The 24,963-nt window shown below is 48.9% G+C and overlaps 1 protein-coding gene across 1 annotated transcript; it reads left to right on the top strand.

The window, feature by feature from the left end:
• The first annotated feature begins 390 nt into the window (after positions 1–390).
• Positions 391–24,104, top strand: Hexa (hexosaminidase subunit alpha). The gene is made up of 14 exons (XM_020163340.2): positions 391–708; positions 13,774–13,866; positions 14,672–14,737; positions 16,589–16,635; positions 17,050–17,160; positions 17,925–18,026; positions 18,892–19,024; positions 19,839–20,019; positions 20,835–20,918; positions 21,189–21,261; positions 21,780–21,963; positions 22,144–22,234; positions 22,842–22,946; positions 23,866–24,104. Exons 1-14 carry the CDS (start codon positions 456–458, stop codon positions 23,927–23,929), a joined length of 1,587 nt encoding a protein of 528 aa, XP_020018929.2. The 5' UTR covers positions 391–455; the 3' UTR covers positions 23,930–24,104.
• Positions 24,105–24,963: the final 859 nt, after the last annotated feature.

The following is a 24,963-nucleotide window of genomic DNA, read 5'->3' as shown; positions in this document are numbered from 1 at the left end:
TAGATCCCATGGCTGTGATCTCGAGGTCCCCCCCACTCTGCCAGAGCAGCTCAGACTACCACGTGCAGCCCCTTCTGGCCACACAGCATTTTACACGACGACCACGCATAACTTGAATCCTCATCTTTCCGCATCCTCGTCTTTCTGCTACTGGAGTTCCTTGGCCTTGGGCGGCCCTTGAAGCCACGCAGCCAGCGTCCTTTCCCTCCCACCGCCCCGCTCCCTGGCTCTGTCAATCACCATAGAGATCCGCCTACTCCCGGACCTGTCAGTCATCACAGAGATCCGCCTTTGCGGGGCGGGGCCAAGTCTGATCCCGCCCACAGAGGCGGCGCGCCGCAGGACCCCGGGGTCGGCCCCGCCCCACCGCGCAGGCGCGGGCCACGTGACCCGCCGCTCACCTGACCCGGCTTTCACGTGGCCCGGGCCGCTGAGAGAGAAGGCTCGGGCCGGCCATGGCGGCCTCCGAGCTTTGGTTCTCGCTGCTGCTGGCGGCGGCGTTCGCGGGCCTCGCGACGGCTCTGTGGCCCTGGCCCCAATACATCCAGAGCTACCACCGGCGCTACACCCTGTACCCCAACAACTTCCAGTTCCGGTACCATGTCAGTTCGGCTGCGCAGCCCGGCTGCGTAGTCCTCGACGAGGCTTTCCAGCGCTACCGCAACCTGCTCTTCGGTTCCGGCTCCTGGCCCCGGCCCAACCTCTCGGGTGAGTCGCACCTGCCGCGCCTGGCTCCCTGGCCCCCAAAGCCCTGCCTTGGGACAGCCCCCAGGTCTCCCGAGACACCTCCTGTGGCTCTTGCCCAACCCCGACCCCACAGTCTGTTTCTCCCGCCTTTCCCTGCAGCTTCCCGGCCTCCCAGGCTTCAGCCTGTCCACTCACCCCTTCCCTGAGCCGACTTCTGGGGCCAGGCTTACTGGAGTCCTTCTTTTAGGTTCTGTTGGCTTTCCATCCAGAAATGCCTACCCTCGGGCCACAGTTTGGTCAGGATACCAAATTATTGAAAGTACTGTGCCAGTAGATATCTATGGTGATCTTTCTGGCCATGGTCAAGTGGCACAGGGTTCTTCTAAATGAGGCTCTGATCACTACTGGGTACAAGGAGATCAGAGACGCCCCTTAAAATTGCGGGGGCAAGGTTCAGAAACCTGTGCAGAAGTGCGTGAACGTGTCTGGTACGCAGCGTGTTCAGAAATGTTTACACAGTGAGAGCAATCAAAGAACCCAGCCATAAGGAAGTGAGTTTTCAGCAGCACTGAAAATGAGGCGAGACTTCTGGGGCTTCCAGTCCAGGCCTGGTGTATGTGGCCCGGGTGGGGGCTGGGCTGTGGGGAGGGGTGAGGTTGGGGACCGTGTTTACACGCAGATCCTCTCTGCCTGGGATGCCAGTGTTCCTGAACAGAATACTCCTCTCTCAGCCCTTTTATCCCGGAATGGAAGTAAGATTATGAGTGTCTGATTCTTATGCAGCTGTTATCAGTATTTGATATACACCTTCTCAGATATTTAAGTGACTAGATTAGTAAGTGGCATTTCATTATAATTTAAATCTAAAACACCTCCTTTGGCCATTCCTTCTACAATTGTGCAGCATAGTGAATACTTAGTAATAACATATAATGTTAGATACATTACACAAAGGGCTACTTTGTGTAAAGGTTTCTAAGATGGGCTTTCTGGGTTTTCTCTTTCTAAGAACCTCAAAAAGAAGACATTTTGCAGGTTTCCTTCAGAATTTAATCTTGTGATTCCAGGGAAAGGAGGAGGACTATATGTGCCCAACTCATGGTCACCCAAGTCAGGCTGCTTTTAACTCCTCAAGGAATTGAAGATGCTTTGAGATTGCATCTGAGGAATGTAGGAGGGGAACTGAAGATGCTTTGAGATTGTATATGGGAATTGTAAGAGTGAAACAAAGGTCACACAGCTGGGTTGGGGAAGGAATAATTACTTCTCTCCTCTCTAATGGGGCTGATAGTTATCTCCACTTTAATCTTTTCCCTGTCAAGGACAAGATGCATTCCTGCAGAAGACCGGATTACCCCTACATTTATTGCTTTAAAAGCAAAGAGGAAGAAAGGAATTTGTAATAGAATTACCTTTCTTGAGAAAGTGTATGTGGAGAATGGAGGGATGTCTATGTAGAAGTCGGGATGAATATCTGGTAATTGGAGTGCAAGAGCATGGGATTCTGTTTAGACCAGATAGTTCATTTTGGATCCCAGGGCTTGGATTACCTTAGCCTGCAGTCATCACCTGGCCTCTTCACTCACAGTCCTGGTGTTTTTTGATTTTGGGGTTTTTTTCCTTACTACCTTAATCATAATGCTTTCCCAATAGTCCTGGGTAACACTGGACCCAAGAATCTCAGCTTTTAAGGTAAGTAAGATTAAGGGATAATTTGGACCTCATATATGAAAAACTCAGGTGTTATTTTCTTGAGCTCTAGTGCTCCCCCTGCTTTGGATATTCTACGTGAAGAAGCGGTTTGGTGAGGACTCAGAGCAAGGAATGTGATTCAGTTACCAGGCAGCCAGAGAAATTGTTTACGTGCCCCCAGGCCAATTGCCTAATTCCCAAGGGATTGATGTTTCTGGTGTGTGTGTCTGTGTCTCTCGCTCAAATCTGCCTGGAGATAATAAGAAAGTTAATGTCTTTGTAATCTGTAAAGGAGGATGCAATAGAGTGAAGAACTTGATTTTAAAAATAAAACAGAGAGCTGGAGATATAGATCATGGCATAGTGGCTTGTCTGGCATGTGCAAGGCCCTGAGTTTGATCCCCAGCACCACAAAAAGCTGAAAAGAAAGAAATTAAAATTAAAACAAATCAAACCCCAGAGATGCCCTTCCTTCCATTTCCTTCCACCTCACTTCCAAACGGAAGAGTGAAGTAGGGTGTTACTGGGTTTTGCCAGTGGGTACCTGCTTGGTTTTGTTTTATGTTTAACAGCAGGTGGTCATTTTAGCCACACAGTCTCATGCCAGGGCATGTTGTGGATTTCTTAGCCTGCTAAAGGCTTAAACCTAAGGGCTGGGGATGTAGCTCAGTGGTAGAGCACTTACCTAGCCTGTTCAGGGCCCTGGGTTAATCCCCAGCACCACAAAAATAAAATAATAACAGTAAGTAAATAAAAAAGCACAGCCTCAATCCTGTCACCCTCAAGAAGAGGTATAACCGGTTGGATTAGGCACTTTCTTCCACAGTTGTAGGGCCATTGACAACAAGGACAGCGGAGGAGAGGACACTGGGTCTGTGCAGCAGGTGAGAGGTATGTGTGTGTGTCAAGTTTTCCGTTTATAGATCTACAGTCCATTGTCATAGAGGAATGAATTTGGTTTTCTTCTCTGACCTGAGGTGTAGAAAGGCCCATTATCTTCTGTCTTCCTGTCCTTTGCTTCTGTAGTGAGCGGTGATGTTTGCTTAAACTTCCTCAGCCAGCCAGCGAGTGCTGGCAGGTAGGCTGGGCTTGGGTCAGAGCTCCTTCCTGTGCAAGTACAGGAAGTCAGAGTGCTTGTCCACTAGCTGTCACCAAGCAGCCACCTCTTTTCTTCGTGAAGCTCTTGGGTTGAGGTGGGGTAGAGGCTAACCAGTCACACTGTGTTAGAGGTGAAGAGTGTAAGCACTGTACTGTTCCATCTGGGCAAGGTGTTAAGTGGTGCTGTAGGATCTCATGTTAGTGGTTTTGTTCTTGTGACTAGGGCTGCAGCCCTAGACTGGGGCAGATTCAGAGGTCAAGCCCATGTCCTTTTCATATGCTGGGGTGTGGGCCTGTTTGCCATCACAAGGCACTTTTGGTCTTCAGTAAGAATCCCATGAAAAACCCTAAGAGAAGCTGCTGCAGTAGTGGTCACACAAGGTGTCCTGCCCTGGGGACCCTCCAGCACATGCTACACAATGGAGATTTGCTGTGTCAAAACTATTGATTAGGAAAAGGGAAGTAGGAGGTGGACAGGAACGAGCACTTATTGAAAGTGGGGCACATGCTGACCGTTAGGCCCCTTTACTCACCATAGCAACTCAGTGAGGATGGTGTCATCCCCGTCTTCCAGAACCGAGACCCAAAGAAGCAAAGTGACATATCCAGGGTCACAGCCAGTAGTGATGGGCACAAATTCTAGCCAGATCTGTTTGTCTTCCAAGATTTTTCTCTTTTCGCTGTGCTATCATGGGGTGTACTTCTAATTGCCTTTGTCAAGCCAGTTAGCAATTTGGAAAACTACTGGTCTCCGGTAGGATTAAGCTCTGATGACACCTTAGTGTTAATTACTTCAAATAGTAACTTCCCATTTCTAATTGCTTGTTCATTAGCCTCAGGTTATGAATGTTTTTATCCCTGCCCTATTGTTATCAGATTGCAGTAGCATTTCTGGCTTCCTTCCTTCCTTCCTTCCTTCCTTCATCCTTAGTACAACTAGTACTTATTAACCGACTATAATTTGCCAACTGTACTAGGTCCAAAGAATACTTGTAGAACTTCCCTCATCCTTAGAGAAATTACAGTCCCTGGAAATGGGGTTACAGACATACAATAAAGTGTAATGGTTTTTTCTGTGATAATTGAGGTGCAGGGTGCTTTGACAGTTCAGAAGAGACCTGACTCAATGGTGGGAAAGGCTTCCTTAGGGAGCTGTTGAATTAAATGAGAAGGTAGGAGTTGGTGGAGATGGAGGCAGTGTTCATAGAGAAAGAGCAGCTTGTGAGGAAGGTATTCAAGTTTCTGATCCAAGAAACTCAGGGTCAGTATGATTGAAGAACACAACTCTAGGATGGACCAGCAAGCTCTGAAACTAGAGACCGAGAAGTGGGAAAGTTAGGAAGAGGCCTAGTAGCTGTGGCCAGCAGGAGCTCTGAAGGAAGGCCAGAAAAGGCCATTAAATAGGATCACTGATGTGACTACCTGGCTACTTCAGGGATTGCTGGCAGCAGAAAAGGGACTGTTGCAGGGTCCTTGATAAGAGACAGTAGTGACTGGAGTAGGCTGATGGTCACAGGGACAGACAACTGGAAGGACAGCCAGAGATTTAGAAGGTGTGCTTGGAAGTGGGGAGTTAGGTTGGGGGTGGTCCTCAGGGTGATGACCAGATTTCTAACTTAGCAGTTTGAATGTTTGCTCTCCTTCACATGTGGCTGCCATTTGGAAAGAAAGGAAAGAGGGAAGGAGTGAAGAGAGGGAGACTGACTAAGAAGTTGAGAAGGTGGAGTGAGAGTGAGAAAAAGTAAGTTTGATTTTAGATGTTCCTAGTGCGAGGCATCTTGACATGCAGCTAGCAACATGTACTAAAGCTGAGGAGATGAGTTTGGACGCTTCAGAGGCAAGGAAGGGCAAAAGGTCACCACGGGAGGCTGGCTGAGGAGGAGGAGGGTGCTGTTAGAAAACCATTGAGCTGGAAGGTGGGTTAGTTCTTCCTCCTGGGTTTGGAAATAATGTGGGTGATAGCCAGCCTTGGGTGGAGAAGATGACTGTGCATTAGGAGTCAAAGTGTTGGGTAAACTAAGTGACCAGGAAACTGCAGTGCTGTGACAAGGAGAGACTCAAGAGTCAACAGCTGGAGGCATGAGCCACGGAAGAGAAGTGTGGAGAATAGATGGTGTGGAAATAGCACCACGTCTCAAGCCCACCTCTCGGAGCAAGCTATGACAGGAGTGGTGTGTGGTGTTGCTGGAGAGAGTCAGGCTTCAGTTAGGAAGGAAGTGAAAAGGCTGAGGATGCTGGCAATGAACCATGTGGCAAGACTTCAAGGGTTTCGAGGGTGGGTGATGCGTGGTGCAGGTGGTCAGTCGAGAAGAAGAAACAACAGTTAGGGGAATGAAAATGTGAGTGAGGAATGAGCAGTGGTGGAATTGGGAGGGCTAGATCAGAGGAATGAGCAGAGGGGCTTATGTATGGGGCAGAGTGATGAACAGTGATAGAGAGAAGACACAGTAGATTTCCCTGACTATGAAATTGCAAAGAAGTAAGTTCCAGAGACCAGCAAGAGTTCATAGATAACGTGGGGTTTAACATGTGAAAAAAATGTAAATATCTAAAAATATATCATAAGAGCATTAGAAGGAAATAAAGGGAACTATTTTTGTAATCATAGTGGCAGAAGAGGCCTTTCTAAGCAAACAAATAAAACCATAAAGGAAAACATTAACATATTTAACTACATAAAAATCAAAGTTAAAAGAAAACCATAAGGTTAAGAGAATAAAGACAAATGGGGCAGATAAAGTCCAGCATGGTGGTGCACACCTGCAAACCCCAGCTCCCCAGGAGGTGGAGGCAGGAGGATCACAAGTTTAAGGCCAGCCCAGGCAAAAGTTATTGGGTCCTTCTCAAAAACAAAATACAGACCTGGAGGCATGGCTCAAGTGGCAGAGTTCCTGCCTACCAAGTGTGAGGCCTTGAGTTCAAACCCCAGTACCACCTCCCCCCCCTCCCCAAAATTACGAACTTCTCAAAAACAAAATACAGACCTGGAGGCATGGCTCAAGTGGCAGAGTTCCTGCCTATCAAGTGTGAGGCCTTGAGTTCAAACTCCAGTACCACCTCACCCCCCCCCTCAAAATTACTTGCCTGTCATGTACAAGGTCCTGGTTACCACAATCCCATATACTCTCCCCAAAAAAGGACAAGGTTAAAATCTAGACAGAGATCCACAAATCAGTAAAAGAAAATTTTTTAAATGTACTAAAACTGTGGCTAGTAATTGCAAAGCAGTGCTTACATTCAGTCATTATTAAAGAAATGCTAATTAAACCAATGCTTTTGTTTTTTAACCAGGCTGGCAAAGATAGAAAAGAATGAGATGACCTAGTGTTAGAAGGATGTGGAAAAATGGCCCCCCACATATGTGGGTTTAAGTAAATCAGTACAGTGATTTGAAGAGTTACTTGGCACCATCATAACCAAAAATTTTTATATCTTTGACCTAGTTTTTCCTCCTCTAAGAATTTGTTCTACACAGACCTTTCACAACTGCTTACACACACACACACACGTACACACGGAAGAGTATTTGTTTATTCAAGCATTATTTATAATATTAGAAATTTAGAAACATTACCAAATGTCCATGAGCAGAAAAGAAATTAGGCAAGGTATAGCTCCTCAGTAGGATTCTATCAACACTTACAGATAATGATGCGGATCTCTATATATTGGTATTAAAAGAGCAACAAATCATTATGGTAAGTGGAAAAATATTATAAAGTAATGTGTTAGTGTCCCCTTTTTGTTTTAAATATTAACAGGCTGTGTAGTTACAAGAAATGGAAGACTATGAAATATTTACTAAAGTTTTCTAGGCATCTAGAATTACAGGGAGATGTTCTCTTTCACTAGTGGTGGGATTGGGAGGGCTAGAGCAGACTTTTTAAGTAGGGGGAAAAGAAAAGTAACGACAGTTTTTATAAGAAAAGATGGGATGGGTGGGGGGGAACCATTCATAAGCATGTCATCTGTGGGCTGAAGAGAGTGATTTCCAGGTAGGTGTCAGTGGTCTGTAGAGGGTGAAGAATCTTGGGGCTCATGGGACTGAATTTGCCAGCACCAAGGAGAGGCCCAGGCTCTGACAGTTGGTTCTTCAGATTCCCACTTTACTGGGATAAGAAGTATGACAGGGTGGCCTTGCCTCGTCCCCTAGCCACACCAGCGTGCTTCCCACACTTGGAATATCTTTTCTCCTCTTGGTAGCTCCGCAAACAAAACCCAGGGTTCTCACTATTACTCAGAGTTGCCTGCCAGTGTTAAGCCTTCTCCCCTTTCTGGAGGCGTAGCCACATGACACTGTTTAGTAATCGTTTGGGTTTATTTCTCCCATCAGACTGTGAGCTCCTCCAGCACAGGTTGGTTTTCTTTCTAACTGCCCCAGCACATAGCAGTTCCTGATGCACAGTAAGTGCTCAGTACTCTTGGTTGGAATGAAGACATGAGTGATTTCAAGGGTTCTCATTGGGCTGTGCTAGGGGAGGTGAAACCTGGATGTGACGTGCGTGAAGGTGGGAGAGGATGTGGGAACAAACTCAGCACAGCACAAGAGGGTTTGCGACATGGTAGCATTAAAGAGTGGGGAGGTGGCAAAGACCAGGTCGATTTTCCTAGTTTCCAATCTAGAAGCCAAGCCACATGTCACTTTATAATGCAAACCCATGTGTTTTCTCCATGCTGCAAGGATTCTGTGAATTAAGTGCATTGATGGGATGGAAATGTTTTGATTCAGGAAGGGAATTGTGCGCTGGGTAAAAGATTTATAGTTTCCAGGTCCCCTAATGCAGCCAGAAGCTCTCCCAGACAAGTGGAAAGACCAAATCTTTGGATTTACAGACCCAAAGGTCTCTAGTGGTGTCTGAAAAGACAGTGTATTAGACTGGGTGTCCCCCACCCCAGTATCAGGACTTCAGGCATGCTAGGTTTGGGTGTATAAAAGTGAGCTCTACACTAACTATTTGCCTTTATGCCTGATTATCATGTAGCAGAGTCGTTATGCATACTTAGCATTAATGTGCATTTTTTAATTCTAGCATCATTCATTTTTTTCAGCAAACAGTTATTGAGTGACTACCGTGTGTCAGGCACTGGGAATACAAAGACACAGATTGGTCCCTGCTGTTGAGGAACTCAGAGCCTAGGTGAGGAGACAGATGAAGCAACAGCATGTATGAATATAAGTGTTAGGAAAAGTGTATGGCAGAAAAGTTTTATGAGAGGAAAACCAGAGCTATGTCTTGATCAGAAGTTTGGAGGGAATACAAAGTTCATTTGTGTTGGAGGAAACCATCTGTGATAATACAAGTATGGAAAAAATACGGCATTTTCAGAGTTCTTTAAAGAGTTCATTGTGCTACAGTGAGAGTTTCTGCAAAAGGGTAGAAAAAGACACGGACGGTCCTTTCTTACGAGCATCCAGTAGCTTCTGGACTTTACTGGAAAGCTGTGGGGAGCCACTGGAGGATTTTAAGCAGAGATTTGCTGTGATCTCATATTAAAAGATCCCAGTGGATAGCAGATTGAAATGGGGTATATATGTACACCAGGAAAGAACACCTGGGAGATGTTTTAGTCCTCCAGGGGCCCAATTGAGGATTTGACCTAATGGGGATGGGAAAATGGCAGTATTTTAAGAGATAATAAGGATCTTACAATTATTACTTGAGCCTTTTACTGTTGGAATCCACAGTCTATAAATATTATATTGAGTGAATGAATTTGTGATCTACTCAGGTGGAAGGTGTGGGAGGAGGAAGAAGTTTCTTGTCTGGATGAATAGGTGGGGCTGGGCTCTTATCAAAGGGAAAGAAAGAGGGGGGAGCAGCCAGGAAGAGGAAAGAAAAAAGAGTTAGTTCCATTTTGTATTTAGGCTTCAGGCCAGGTGCCAATGACTCACTCCTGTAATCCCAGCTACTCAGGAGGCAGAGATCAGGAAGATTGCAGTTCCAAGCCAGCCCTGGGCAGATAGTTCTCGAGACCTATCTCAACAAAACCCATCACAAAAAAGGGTTGTCGGAGTGGCTCATGATGTAGGTCCTGAGTTCAAGTCCAGTACCAAAAAAAAAAAAAAAGATTCAATACGCTTTTGAGACATCTGAGCACAAGTACAGAGCTCCAAAAAAGAATGTCTTGGAAAGATAGAGTTGGGAGTCACCAGCCTCCTGCAGGAAGAGAGGACGTTGTCCAGGAAGAATGAAAGGAGGAGAAAAAGACAAGTCTGGACCACTGGAGACCCCGGGAACACCAGCATATGGGTTGATGAAGGAAAAAGAGAACAAGGAAACATAGTAAGGAGGTAAAAGGAAAACCAAGAGTGAAAAGAACACATGTCCTAAGTTGAGGGACTTCAGTTTCAAGACCAAGAGGTCCCAGAAAAAGTGATTCGTCTCCGGAATAGCAGCTCTTTGGTGACAGAGCTTTTTGTCTGTTTTGATCACTGCTGTATCTCCAGCACTTGGTATGAGAGCCTGGCTCATAGTGAACGTTCAGTGCAGTTGAATGAGTGTGTGAATAAAGAATGGATGGAAGAGTGCACTGATTTAGTTGCAGAATCACAGGACCTTGGCAAAGTCATTTTCGGAAGAGGGTGTTGGAAGCCAGGCTATGGTCGGTTGAGGAGTAGCCAGAATGTGAGGACGGTTGCCCAGCTCAGGAGTGCTTCCCATGTGCCAGACACCAAGCAAAGCCCTTGGCACTCATTCAGCCTTCCCAGCAGCCCAATACAAAGTACTTTCGTGGCCCGCGTTTTACAGAAGAGGAAACCCTGCCTCGGCCCCACAGCAAAAAAAATTGGGACCAAGATGTGAATCCAGATCTCTGTCCTCGAAGTTCAGCTCCCGACTGCTCGGGCTACATTTTCTCTAGAGTTTTTTTGTGACAGAAAGGTGAGAAAGAAAGGGTGGCTGTTTTGAGATGACCTGCATTTGAGACCAGGAAGATTGCAACTACTTTAATGACGATGGGAAAGAGTTGTTGGAAAGAAGTAATTGGAAGACTTTGGGGGAAAGGGAAATAATTTCTACAAGAGGAACCTGAGGAGAGAGAGAGATCCAGTGCACCTGTAAAGGCAATCCTCTTTCACTGAAGTGGGGAGAAGGTGAAGACAGGCATGGGTTGCAGACATTTAGGAGGATGGCGGGCAGGTAAGGAGTTCTCCGATGATGTGCTGAGAGCTAGAGAGGTGGGGTCTAGTTACAGACTTGAGGAAAGAGTCCTGCTGAGATGGGAGACCATGGGTTTGTCGTGGTCGGGTCCTGTTCTGTGGCTTTCTCCCTTCTCTTCAGTAGGGCACAGTAGACAGATGGCAGATACTAGATGGTTCAAGGGTGAGGGTTTTGTGCTGTAAATGTGACAGAAGAGAAGGGACAAGTTGTTGAGAGTATTGGTTAGATCTTGTCTGAAGCATTGGCTCTGCATATCCAGTCCGGCAAAGAAGGACATGAGCACAGGAGGGGGAGAAGACAAGAAAGGAGTGGAGAACCAGAGAAAAGTCAAATCTAGGACTTTAGTGTAAGAGGGTCCTTGTTCTCAGAATTCCATGTTCACAGATGACCTGCTGTGACAAGTAATGCAAAAATTATGCTAAACAGGGAGTACAAGGATGGAAATGCATGGTGGGGGGCTAAGGAATGTGACATACACTGTATTTTTAAATTGGAAATGCTTTTTTACTGTTTGAATTTTCAGTTAGTGAATATGACTTTTTTAGTTAGAAAAAGATAAAACCTTCTCAGTGAACCCAAATGAAAGAACAGGTTTAGATCAAAGTGGGGAGCTAAGGGACCCTAGAGTACATTATATGTCTGTGGAGTCATGAGGTGTAGTAACAGGAACCTGGCCCCACCCTGCCATTGTTTATAAGGAGGAAATGGAAGGCCCGAGATTCACTCAGCTGCAGAACCAAGAGTCAGACCAGCCTTTTCTCATTTCCCAGCCAGTCCTCATGTTATGGGCAGTTTCCTATGGTCCCAGCAGGGCTGCTGATGCACAGGCCCATGTGTTTGCTGTCTACACAGACCGTTTGCATCAAGCTTCCCACATCTCAGTTCTTGTGCAGGAGGCGTATTGTATGTCTAGGCGGCTGTATTGGCCCCTGCCTACTTCCTGCTCTCTTCAGAGTTTGCATGGTGGCTACATGGAAGTGGAAAACCACAGCAGTGATACTCTGTTTACATTCTTATATTTGACGTTTGACGTAACATCCCTCCTGTTTTGCCACTTCCCCCTTGAAACTTGTTTAAACATCAGCCATGGCTCTGAGTCTTTTAGCCCAAAGCCGGAAGAAATGCCAGGAATGCTTGGGACAGGATTCTTCCATGAGATGGATGGCAGCCATCGGGAGCTGTATGTGGAGAAGGAGCCCATAAATTTAGGGGCATTGGTTTTTTTATTAGGGGGAAGTACTTTTATGGTCATCAGATCTTCAAAAGCATCCCGGAGTCTGTAGACAGAGAATGCAGTGCACGTGTGTTTTACAAAAATGAAAATAAAATTAAAAATAAAGTCAACAGATATTTTTCTGTTACATGTAACTGTTCATAGAAACCCGGTGTCTGCAGCTGCTCCTGTTTTGCCGGCAAGACAGTGGCGAGGCAGTTGCCTCTGGATGCATTGTGATTTCTCCTCTTTGGTGGATGGAGGCCTGGGGCATGGACAGGAAAGCCCAGGACCTTTGTCCTCTTCAGTTGGCTGCCTGGACAGACAGGCAAAGAAGCTCTGCACACAGTGATGCAGGAGCTCCATGATGTGGGAATGGGAGGGGGGTCACAGAGGCAGGCAGAGCTGAGGCGCAGGTTAGGGAGGGATATTCTTTTACTGTTTTCTTCACCTTTGCTCTAGATGAAATCATCCTTGTTTTGGCAGGTTTGTAGAGATGGGATGAAGAGATGGCTGTCTGACCAGAGAGCCTAGAATGTCCCTACAGGCTCCTGCTTGAGAGCAGTCTTAGCCCTGAAAGCCAGGTTGTCCTTTTGTGTTGTGAGGATGCATCCTTAGAGTTTAGAATGGAGTTGTGAGTTCGCCTGGCCTAGATGCTCTTAAATTCCCTTCCCTTTGCAGAGTCGAAGCAGGTATTAGTGTGGAGACACAGGGTATTTAGTGTAAGGGAACAATCTGTTTATCTGTGATGGTGGGAAAGGATTCTTATTGACTTGCTTCTTGGTAGACTTGAGAGTGAGCCAGGATGCAGACAGGTGGTTTGAGCCAGCTTCCTTGAGCTGGTCTGAGGCCCTTGGTTCCTTCTGCCTGGAGATGGGTGACACTTGGGATTGTAGTTTGGTTCTGAAGTCTCTCCATGCCTTCTGCCGGGCCATCCTCTCCCTGACTTTGTTGTTCCACAGGAGTTGTGGATATTGTGGTGCCAGTGGTGTGCATACTGCTCCGGAAAAAAATAGAGGGCTTCATAAAATTTAGACATGGGCCAGTCACAGAGAAGAACTGGTAGGAAGGTGAGGAGAGATGTGCATGAGGACTTTGGCTCTGGCATTTTATCTGGCATGGACTGGTGTCCATAGAGTATGTTGGCTCATGCTGGTGACTTTCTGCTGTTGAGCAGAAATCTTCCTTGGATAGAGAACCTGTTAGGAAGGGGTGGGGAGGAAGGAAGGAGGATTGCCTGGTGACCATGGTCCTCCCCTGAGGCCCCAGCTGCATCATCTCAGGTTCCCTGTGCTTGGGGAAGGGCCTTCTGTCATTTCCATCTGCTCACCTTAGCTCCTGCCCTTTACAAAATTGGAAAGCTTTCATCTGGAGCCCGAGGGCACAGTACTACTTAGAGGGCCAGTCTACAGTGAGGTGAGAAGCTCATGCATGAGAATGTAGAGCTCTGTCTTGATGTCCCCGCCATCAAGAAATTCTGGTCATGGAAAAACCATTAGAACTAGACAAAGTGCTTACTCTGACATAAGCGAGGTGCATCCGGCCTCATAGAAGCTCCCTATCTAGTGACCAGCCAGTAGCACAGTTTGCCGTTTGGGAACTGTGCTCTGATGGCCTCTCAGTGAGAAGCCATTGTTGAGGTCTTGGAATCCTGTGCTTGGGGCTGTCCAGGCAAAGCCAGAAACACAGAGCCCTGGCTAGGAAGAGCTGCCACCAAAATGTTTTATACATGGGTCAGGGCGGTTACTGGGTTAAAGGGAGCATAACCAAAAGGAAAGTTGAACACAACCAGGCAGGGCCAACACGGTAAATGCTGCGCCCTCCCTTCCCTTGCAGCGCGGCACGCGAGCTGAGGAACTCGAGCTAGGGACTTCCCTGGGAGTCTTACAGATCACTCACACTGAGTTCACCCTGTTCTCACAGGAAAACGACGTGTGTTGGAGAAGAACATGTTGATTGTCTCTGTGACCACAGCGGGATGTAACGACTTTCCTACTTTGGAGTCAGTGGAAAATTGTGAGTCCCACCCTGTTCCCTGTCCTAGAGAGTGAACACTTGTCTGGAGTTTATAACTGAACATCCTGACCTAAGTGCTGATGGTTGAGCTGGAGACCCTCTGCCCATGGAGACTTAGGGCCACCAGGTGCTAAGAGCTATAAAAGATGAGATTTTGCTGTGCAGCTCTCGCCAGTGCCTGAAGGTTGGCTGTTGTGCATCACTGAGTCCCACAGGACACCTGCCTTCTGGACTGAGTACATACAGTACTTTGAAAAACATGTGCACACTTTCATGGTTTTCTCTGAGATCTGATATTGGAGAAAGGAATTTGGGGTCATTTATACTGAGATTAAGTGAAGTCATTAGTCCTTTGACCACCTGTCTTCCCTGAACAGCAGACTGGGAACTTCTCAGTCTCCAAAGTGGTAGCATTTTAGTGTTTACTTCTTCCCCACATTCTTGGAGGAAGTAGCAGAAGCCTAGAGAAAAGGGAAGGGAGGTTAGTTACAAAAGCTTTGGGAGCGTCCCATCATCCCCGCTTGACCCTCCAAGCCTCCTTACTCCCTTTGCCGGTGGCGGGGGGTGGTTCACACTTTTCAGCGAAAGGCTGATAGGATCTCATGTTTCTGGTGAGGAAACTGCCCCACAAGCCGCATGGTGTTTTACAGAGGACTCTGCTTTGGCCTTCGCACATCACCTGCTGGACCTGCAAGCCACTGTGGTGTCCACCCTTCAGCTGTCCTGCTTGGGTATCATGTCTTCGAAAACTGTGTAAAGTGTGAGAATAGAAAACTAACCAAATGAGTTGTCTTTGTCATTTCAGACACCCTGAACATAAATGATGACCAGTGTTTACTCCAGTCTCAGAGTATCTGGGGTGCTCTCCGAGGTAAAGAGGTGGGACTGATGCAGAGTGGAGGGTAGAGGTGTGATGGGGACAGTTGGCATTGGTGGGGTAGGAGGACAGGCATGGGGGCCAATGAATACTCTTAGCAAATCCTTTAATGAGGAGCCCAATTGGAGTGTTCCTCAGCCCCTTGCTATTGTGCCTAGCAGTTGGCAGGTTTCAGTCTGTGCTGCAGCAGCACAGGGTAGAGGGAGGGGTGGGGATGAAGCGGGGGCAGCTGGGGAAAGGACCAACACTGACAGGCTGAGACAGAAGTATAACTTGAGCCCAAGAGTTGGAGGAGCCCAAGAATTGGAGGCCAGCCTGAGCAATGTAGCAAGACCCTACCTCAAGGAACAACAGCAACCGTATTTTAAACGGTAATAGTAGCAAAATATGTAGAACCCTGTTATAGGTACAGCAAATGAGGGGTTTACCAGCCTGTGAGGTCCCTGCCCTTCCTCTTGGCTTACTGAAAAGGGATTTGGTCCCTAGAAAAAGACTTACAAATGACTTACAAATGCCTTACTCTTTTTGTTCAAACCTCTGCTAATGAAGGATGAAGAAAATCCTCAGATTCCACACTTTGCTTTATTTTGTCTTTATTCTGCTGCCCCTCTGCACTCTGGAGAAACTGTACACCAACACCCCTGCTGCCCTCTTGCACCTCTGTGAAGGTGCTTTTTAGTTGAGATTCTAGAATGCTGGGTGTCAGGGGTCAGAGAAGGGAGAGGCCCAAGCAGTACACCAGCAGTGTGCTTCATGTTTGGTTCTGACTGACCACTTAGCTGTCATGGATTCTTTCATTTTGAAGTTTGGGGATGCTCCGAATCATTCATGGAATTTTGTTGGGTTTCTAGAAGTGGGACCCTAACTGTTGAGAGCGGATCACACTCAGCATACCTGTGCTTGGACCTTGTTGGCTTCTAAGGGACTGTGTCAGTGGACTGGTCAGCCATCGGGGCAGTTGCTGCCCACCACACCTTAGTCTATTTGGGTCTCTTCTTAAGTGCTAAGAGAAAGAGTTGATGGTTCCTTGTCTTCTAGGTCCAACTGTGGCCTCCATTCTTGAAAACTCAATCTTAGGACCACTTTCTTACAGTTAAATCTGGGAGAAGTGAGCAGTAGAATGGGGTCCCCACCTCTCAGCTCCCTCAGCTCCATTAGCTCCTTAACCCCTGGCAGGCTTTCTCGTCCCTGCATCTGTCCTTATAAGCACACATTTGGCATTGTCTCCATAATTTTCTTACAAGTTCAAGGCTCAGGAAACAAGGATAAGAGGTGAGTGTTAAAGGTTAGTGTGTTGCAAGGGAGGCACCGAGACCCCTTGCACTTTTACCTCCCCAAATGAAATACGAAGTACCAATGGAGACTGGCTTCCTCATACCCCTTTTCATAAGTGTTGAGGACCATCAGGCCTGCACTACATCCATTCTCACTGCCCACACGTCAGTCTCTGCCTCATCAAGAACCTGCCAGTCAAATGCATCTCCTAAGTCTTTTTTTTTTTTTTTGGGCGGGGGGTGGGGTGTTACTGGGCTTTGAACTCAGGGCCTACACCTTGAGCCACTCCACCAGCCCTTTTTGTGTTAGGTATTTTCGAGATAGGGTCTTGAGAACTATTTGCCCGGGCTGGCTTCAAACCGTGATCCTCCTGATCTCTGCTTCCTGAGTAGCTAGGATTACAGGTGTGAGCCAAGGTGCCTGGCATAATTGTTCGGTTTTTTTGTTTTATTTTGTTTTGGCAGTACTGGGGCTTGAACTCAGGGCCTCACACGTAGGCAGGTGCTTTACCACTTAAACCATTCCACCAGCCCTCCTGAGTCTTCACCTTGCCTCTCCACTTCTCCACAGGTCTGGAGACTTTTAGCCAACTTGTTTGGAGATCTGCTGAGGGCACGGTGAGTGTGGGTCTCCCAGAGAATGCCTTTTAAACTCTTGAATTTTTCCAGTCTCCTGGAAGATAGTGAGAATCCTGGAAAAAGTTTCTTGTTTTGCTTTAGGTGGGTTCCAATGGTTTAAGATTGCCCCAGCAGGAGTGTTGGGAGCTGTGGGTGGAGAACCACTTTGGTTGATAATGACATTGCTCTGAAGATAAAAATCCACAGTTTGTAAGCTGGGTAGTGTATGGGACAGGACAGTTACTCCGGGCAGATGACTGGCAATGGTCTTTGGGAGTGGGGCTTAAGAACAGAGCTAATCTGCAGGACATTCACAGACTGACTTTTCAGTGACCTTGGGAGAGTTTTCCTCATTCCCCTGCTCCCATGGTATACTCCCTTTGAATCCGACATGTTCAATGTTTGGTCACACAGTTCTTTATCAACAAGACCAAAGTTGAGGACTACCCCCGCTTCCCTCACCGGGGCTTGCTGTTGGATACATCTCGCCATTACCTGCCGCTGTCTGTCATCCTGGACACACTGGTACGCAGGTCTTCAGGCCGCCTTCATGCATAGGGTTGGGGTGCCAGGCAGAGAGAGAGAAAACGAGCCCTGGGAACAGTGTAGAAGGTTACCTCCTTCAAAACTCAAAAAATAACATGAGTGATTGAAATCTGTACCACTAGTTACTGTGGCTGTTGGCAGAAATACAGAAGGTGTTTAGGGGAGTTGGCTTCTCCAGCCAGACAGAGCTAACTGGTCAAGTTAGGACAAAGTTACTTGAAAGGTGTGTTCAGAGCCCTGGCCGGGGAAGTTCCTAGCTCTTGAGTTTGATGTGTAGTCTTTTCTGACAGTAGCTGGTCCCACTCAGGTGTCTGCCTTTTCCTTTGCTCCTCTGGTGGAGCCAATGGAATTGACGCCTGTATTACCTTAGCTTCTGAGATTTTTTGAGCTATGGGGCAGCTGAGTTCCCAGAAGGCCTCACAGGGTGGATAAGCACCAGGAGATAACACAGCACAAATGGTAGGAAGAAGAGCTGATCTTGAGACTACTTGGGGACTTTTGGAGACATCAGGTACCCCAGTAGTTACAGCCTTCCGTCGTGGCCACCTGAAAGAGGGGACACGATTCTGCCACCTGTTTCTGGATGTGCCCGAGAACGGAAAAGTGTGCTGGGATCCCCTCCACGCCAGGCCCTCCTTTTTGGAAGATTTGACAGAGAGACCCTGTAAATGCTTGAGGTTGGGCAGGTTTGGGTGTGGGGCAGCAGAGGCGGCGGCAGGTTGACAGCGAGCTCTGGCCCGCAGGACGCCATGGCGTACAGTAAGCTCAGCGTGCTGCACTGGCATCTGGTGGATGACTCTTCCTTTCCCTACGAGAGCCTCGCTTTCCCAGAGCTCTCCAGAAAGGTACGCGTGCGGTTCAGCCGGCCTGCGCCCGGCCCGCGATCGGCCCGCGCTCTGCCCCGCGATCGGCCCGCGATCGGGCCCTGCGCTCGGGCCCGCGATCGGCCCGCGCTCGGCCGCTCGGGCCCGCGATCGGCCCGGCGGTGCCCTGCTGGCGAGAGCAGTGGCTCCTCCTAACCAGGTAACCAGGCCCACTGACAGAGGAGAAGGACGGTGACTCTGGAGTCAGGATACTTTAAGTCCACACTTTGCAGGAATTTGCTTTGTGACCTTCGGGAAATAATCTCGCTTTACTTTTATTGATAGGCTGTTCAATGGATATCACCCCTGCCCTGTTTATCTCACTGCTGTTAACGATGCTGAGATGAAACAGCACATACGAGAATTCACAGGGGATATTATGATAAAGATCTTTGAGGACACTCCTTGAGATAGGCGTGGTAGTTTATACCTGTAATCCCAGCTCCTCCACAGACAGATCTGCAGGTTTGTAGGTTGATGCCAGATCAGGCGTGAAAGTTAGTATTAGTAGTAAGACCCCCATCTCAACAAACAAGCCAGGAGGGGAGGTGCAAGCCTATCATACTAGCTGTGCGGGAGACCTAAGTAGGAGGATCACATTCCAAAGCCAGTCGAGACCTTTCTTGAAAAGTAACCTAAAGCAAAAAGCCACACTTGAAGTTGGCTCAAGTCATGCCTAGCAAGTGCAAGGCTCCGAGTTTAAACTACAGTACCACTACCCAAAAAAAAAGTAGTTTCTGATTCCCAAAGGCTGTTCTGGTGTCTGGGGAGTCTGTGGACATTTTGAGTATCTTCTACCCTGATGGCCTTAAGGACATGAGTCTAAAAGGTGTCTTGTGCCTTTCAGGGGTCCTATAACCCTGTCACCCACATTTACACAGCACATGATGTGAAAGAAGTCATCGAGCATGCGCGACTGCGGGGCATCCGAGTTTTGGCAGAATTTGACACTCCTGGCCACACTTTGTCCTGGGGACCAGGTAAGCATCCCGCCGCGGTTGGCGCTTCGAGTGGGGCTTCGGGGCGTTGACCCTGGGGTGTGACTTGTGGAGGAGTGTTTTCCATTGGCTTCTCCTGCCTGGGAATATACATGGCGAGCACTTAACTTTGGGAAAGGGGAGGCCACTTTTTACTCTCAAAGTGTGGCAGATTCTCCCCGATACCCATGTAGGTTGCTGTACCCTAGAGTGCATACTGAGGACTGCACCCCTCCACCCCCACCTCCCACCACCCCCCCGGTAGAATTGGAAAGAAAGAAACTCGGGTGACCTACCCAGGTCAGAGTTGGACAGTCACTGCCCTGGCGCACTCACTTTCTCTTCTTGTATACACCTGGGCTCCAGGGTGAGTCCCCCCCACACTGACACCCAAAGCCAGTTACAGAAAATTGGAAGAGGCTGCCATCTGGCCTCAACAGGAAAGGCTCTGGGCCCTGAGTGATGCACCATAGGTGCAGGTGACAGTTGGCCCCTGCACAGGAGGAGATAGGGAAGAAAGGTGCCACCAGTTTGTCTCTGTCAGGCCTAAAGGCTGTGTGAGGAAAGCAGCCTTTGAGATCAGGGTAACTTCGGCTGGAAGCAGCATGTCAAGGCAGCATGTGGGCTGACAGTCATCTGGCTGTGACCTTGCTAACTGGTCTCTGACTGTGAACATATTTGTATTTATTTGAGGCACTACAGTGTGTGATGCTTGTGAGCACAGTTGTCTCATTTTTTGTGATTTACTGTTCTTACGTGCAGGACAGTGCATGGAGTCTGCGTGTCTGTGACACTTGTGTGGGTTCTCTGTTGACAGGTATCCCCGGGTTACTGACTCCTTGCTACTCTGGGACTGAGCCCTCTGGCACCTTTGGACCAGTGAATCCCAGTCTCAACAATACCTATGAGTTCATGAGTACATTCTTCTTGGAAATCAGCTCTGCCTTCCCGGATTTTTATCTTCACCTCGGAGGAGACGAAGTTGATTTCACCTGCTGGTATGAGCCCTTTGATCTTCACACCCCCAGCTGATAAATGGCCTACTCAAAGTGAAGTCAGCCTTGTGGGAGCCTGGGCCAGCTGCTGCTCGTGGGCTAACCTCCCAGACAGTGATCCGTCTCTGCCCAGAGAGGCCCCGTGTGACTTCAGCAGGGCTGTCACGGTGAACCCTCTCTTCCTCCTTTCTCATATCCTTGAGCTATTTATGGAAGTACTAGCTCTCAGCTCAGAACTGTTGGAAAAAATCCAGGATAAAGGAGAATAATCCCTGCTTATAAGGCTTAAAATAGTCTGATCAGAGTCAAGCCCAGAATTCGAGATTAATAGATCTAGTTAATATTAAAACATAAAGGGAGCTCACAAGAGGCTGAGGTTCTTCTTTGCGAAGTGGGTGTCCAAGTTGGATCTGGGGAGCTATTTCAGCATTTGGGGGACAAGAGGAGGGGAAATATTCCAGGAGAAGAACAATGGAAACAAACATAGATGTCGCGGAGCAAGAGGTCTGTAGCGAATGACAGACAGCAGGCAGGGAAGCCAGAGCCCAGAGTGCCGGAGCTCCTGGCCGAACCTTGCACTCTGGTGTGGTAGTCCATAGAGAGATGGAGATCATTCTCTTTGGGAACTTGGACTTGAGACTCTGAGGTCCAGACTCGCTCTTTCTCAGCCTGTGTCAGCAGTCCTTTCACACAGATTTGCTTGGCCACACCTTCCATATTCAGGAGTTCAGATACGCAGGAGGCCAGGTGACTAATCACTAGGCCATAGGCTTTCAGGAAAGTGAAGGAATGACTCTTCATTTTCTCTTTGAATTCAGGAGGTCCAACCCAGATATCCAGAAGTTCATGAAAAAGAAGGGCTTTGATGACTTCAAGCAGCTGGAGTCCTTCTACATCCAGACGTGAGGAGGAAACAGGGGTGGGGTAACTTTGGGGTTACCTCCTGTAGGGTCCCTGTTTTCCATACCAGAGTCCAGCCCTGCTTGACCACTCTCTGAGCTCCCAAAGGGTCTTAGTCCTCTTTTCTGGTTTGACATGCTCAGGTTCTGGTCCTGGAGAAGGCAGTCAGGGAGAGCCTCCTGTCTGGGTGGAGTGGACCCCCAGAGGTCTGACCTGCATGGCCAAGGGCCTGTGTGGGTGACTCAGACATGTAATGCTTCTCTCTTCTCTAGGCTGCTGAACATTGTCTCTGCTTATGACAAGGGCTACGTGGTGTGGCAGGAGGTGTTTGACAACAAAGTAAAGGTGAGCCGGGGCAGATTAGGGTCCCGGTGATGCCTCTGGCCGTGTCTGGGCCCCACCTCCCCAGTGTGCACTAGGCTGTGATGACCATAGCACTAGAGCCATCTCTTTACTCCCCTCTAGAAGGGCTGAGGAGGGGTGAGCCCCACACCGCTCATAGACCTGGGTCTTCTGGGCCTGGGGGAGCCAGGCTCCTTTTCTGTTGTTGATCAGTAAGATCAAGCCCCAGAAACTTGTGGAGACTCTTGGATGTGGTGGCTCCTGGACACTACTGCTTGCCTCCCCCAGCTCCCAAGCCAGGGTTACCTCTCCCTATAGCCAGGGAGGCTGCAGAGTGATGGGGGGGAGCAGAGCTTCAGGGAGCCCTGCTAAGAACGATGGACATCTCTGCTCTGCAGGGGCATGAGCTGAAAAGTGTGGAGACAGAAGGGAATATCCCCTCGCCTGGGTTGCTTCATAAGAATGAGGCTCAGAAATTTCCTGAGCATTGTGCCATTACTGTCCTTTGAACTTTTGGACAGGTTCGGCCAGACACTATCATACAGGTATGGCGAGAAGAAATGCCAGTAGGCTACATGAAGGAGGTAGAAGCAATCACCAAGGCTGGCTTCCGGGCCCTACTCTCTGCCCCCTGGTACCTGAACCATATAACTTATGGCCCTGACTGGAAGGACATGTATGCAGTGGAACCTCTGGCATTTGACGGTGAGAGCAGGGTGCTCTTGCTGATCACAGAAATCTGGGCTGGGACACAGGGTGGGAAGCAAGAGGGTCTGGGCTTAAGAAATGAAATGACCTGCCTGAGGAGAAGGCCACAGTGGGATGGAAGTTGAAGGCAGTATTTAGGGCAACTCTTGCACATAGCAGCCTGTTGTTTTCCCTTAGGTACCGCCAAGGAAAAGTCTCTGGTGATTGGTGGAGAGGCCTGTATGTGGGGAGAGTATGTGGACAGCACAAACCTGGTCCCCAGGCTCTGGTAAGGGTTTCTAGGGGAGACGGAGGTGTGCTTGAGAGCAGGGCTTCCCGCTTGCAAACTCAGTCCCATCCAGCCACCTAGAACCTTCTCTTCCTCCGTCAGAGAAGGGCTTTGCAGCAAGCCTGTTTGTGTGTCACTTCATGCGTCCCTCCAACAGATACTGGTGTGTAGGATAGTTATTCTTATTCCCTGGACAACACAGGGGTCTTGCACAGTTTCTAGTACTGAGAGTGTGGGTTCTGTCTGGCCCATTTCTGCTGTTTCCTCAGCAGCTCCCCAAGCATGGCTGCTGTATCAAGGCTACGTTTTTCTGACATCTGCCACTGCTGTCAGTACCAGCTAGTGATGCCTTTAAGACTTTTTTGTTTTGTTCTGCAGTCTTTGGGAAAGGGACAGAGTGGGCTCACTGTCCACATTTTAATAAGATGGAGCTGAGCCTTACACTGCTTGGAGCAGTCCAGCCAGGCTGTTCACTGAACAAGGCATCAGTCATGTATGCCCCTTGGCCCTGAGCTAGTCCAAGCCTAAACAAGAGGCAGCAGTCTGCAGGTGTCTAGTGTCCCAGGAAGCACAGGACCCAGCTTGCTGCATGCCCCCTCTCCCACAGGCCCAGAGCCGGGGCCGTTGCTGAGCGGCTGTGGAGCAGCAACTCGACAAGAAACGTGGACTTCGCCTTCAGCCGTTTGTCACGCTTCCGCTGTGAGCTGCTGAGGTGAGCGGGCTGTGGGGGCCTCCCCAGTGTGGGGTAGGCAGATCCAGGGCTCAGGACCCCTTACTGAGAAGAAGAGGAATGACGAGAACTGCCACTTACAGAGGCTTCCTCTGTGGTAAGCCCTGTGCTTGGCTCCTGACAGCACTGCCTGTCTCATTGAACTTGCACCACAGTCAGGAGGTAGGTACCTTTTACCCCCATCCTCAAAATATACTGCTGAGGCACAGAGTAGTTAAATACCTTGCCCAAAGTCACTCAGAGGCAGGGTTTGAACCAGGTTGACTTGTATGGGGCCTCGTGGTACCCCGTGCCTCTGTTGAGGGTAGGCCTGTGTGGTAGTCATTTCCTGAGACAGGTGTTAACTAGGTCTTGGGGATGGGGACACAGCCTAGTGCAGATCCAAGCAGAGAGGCTCACATCATTGGGTCTAAGCCTCAACTGTACCAAGCTGGGGACTGGGCTGGCTCCTTGCCACCTCTAGGAAGGTAAGGAAGTGTGCCTGCAGGCGCCTGAAATAGATGAGTCAGGCCCTGGAGGTTGTGACTCTGAGACCTAAGAACAGGAGTTCACCCCCAGTGCATGGATTGGACAGTGTCTCACCTCAGACCCCTCCCCACTGAAGTCAGCGTATTCGAATCAAGAACAAGCAGCCAAGTAGTCCAGAAGCACTGGGCGCCCCTGGGCATCAGCCTCTTTTGTAAAGGGGCCCAGTTACTGTCCTGGGATGCAAAGGCGGGCAGCATAGAAGCAGGGAGGGTTCCCAGTGAGAGTCTCTAGAAGTGAGGCCCTCGTGTGATACTGGTGCACAGTGCCATTTGGAGGCTCACTTGAGTGGGGGCGGGTGTTGACTGTGGTGGGAGAGGTGATTTCGGGGTCTGTGACTGAGGGGCTCATCTTGCCATTGTTTGTGTCCTTGCAGGCGAGGTGTCCAGGCCCAGCCTCTCAGTATAGGCTACTGCGAGCAGGAGTTTGAGGAGACCTGAGCCGACAGCTCCAGGCACCAAGGAGGGTGCTGGCCCTAGGAGAGCAGCAGTGGGGCCAGGCGTCCACTGCGTCCCAGCCGGGGACGGAGCCCCTCGACCCCGTGCCCTGTGCCTGGAGATGAGGAGGCCGGTGCTGGCACTGGTGTTCAATAAAGAGTGATGTGCCATTTTTCTATGATGAGCATGGGTAACCTGTGTAAAAAGGAAGAAATGCAGGTGATGCAGTGGCTTACGCCTGTAATCCCAGCTACTCAGAAGGACGAGATCAGGAGGATCTCAGTTTGAAGCCAGCCCAGGCAAATAGTTTGTGAGACCCTATGTTGAAAAAACCTATTGCAAAAAAAAAAAAAAAAAAAAGGTGGACTGTCTCAAGGTGTAGGCCCTGAGTTCAAACCCCAGTACTGAGAAAAAAAAAAAAGAAAAATGTGAGGGGCAATGGGTAAGGGAGTGGCCAGGACTGGCGGTCAGTGCCTGAGCATGGTAGAGCATAGCCTAACCAGGCTGGACTCAGGACCGGGCTTGGAGAATCTTGACAAGTTGAGGGCTGGGCCTCTCCTTCCCAGCCCAGCCTTGGCAAGGTCACTTCCTCATCACAGCTCCAAGGTTTCTATAGAAGAAGGAGGGGTGGCTAGGAGTGGTGGTACACACCTATAATCCCAGCTACACTGGAGGTGGAAATGGGAGGACCACAGTTTGAAACCAGCAAAAAAAAAGGTTGGCAAGACTCTCATCTCAAAAAGCAAGTTGGGCATGGTAATAGATGCCTGTAATCCCAGCCATGTGGGAGGCAGATGTAGGATTGTGCTCCAAGGCCAGCCCAAGCCAGAACTGAAGACTGTCTGATAAACTAAAGAAGACGGGGCTTGGCTGAAGTAGAGTGCTTGCCTAGCAAGTGTAAGGGCCTCAGATCAAACCCCAGTACCGAAAGAAAAAAAAGACGGAGGAGCTAAAGGAGTTCTGGGCAGCCCAGTCTCGGAGTCTCACCTCCCTTTCCGTGCACAGGCAGGCCTTCCTCCCCAGAGCTGCCCCTCCTG

The sequence above is a fragment of the Castor canadensis genome, chromosome 19 (assembly GCF_047511655.1).
Source record: "Castor canadensis chromosome 19, mCasCan1.hap1v2, whole genome shotgun sequence".
Taxonomy (NCBI): Eukaryota; Metazoa; Chordata; class Mammalia; order Rodentia; family Castoridae; genus Castor; species Castor canadensis.
The sequence above is the reverse complement of the archived record's forward strand: the minus strand, read 5'-3'. Positions and strand labels throughout refer to the sequence as shown.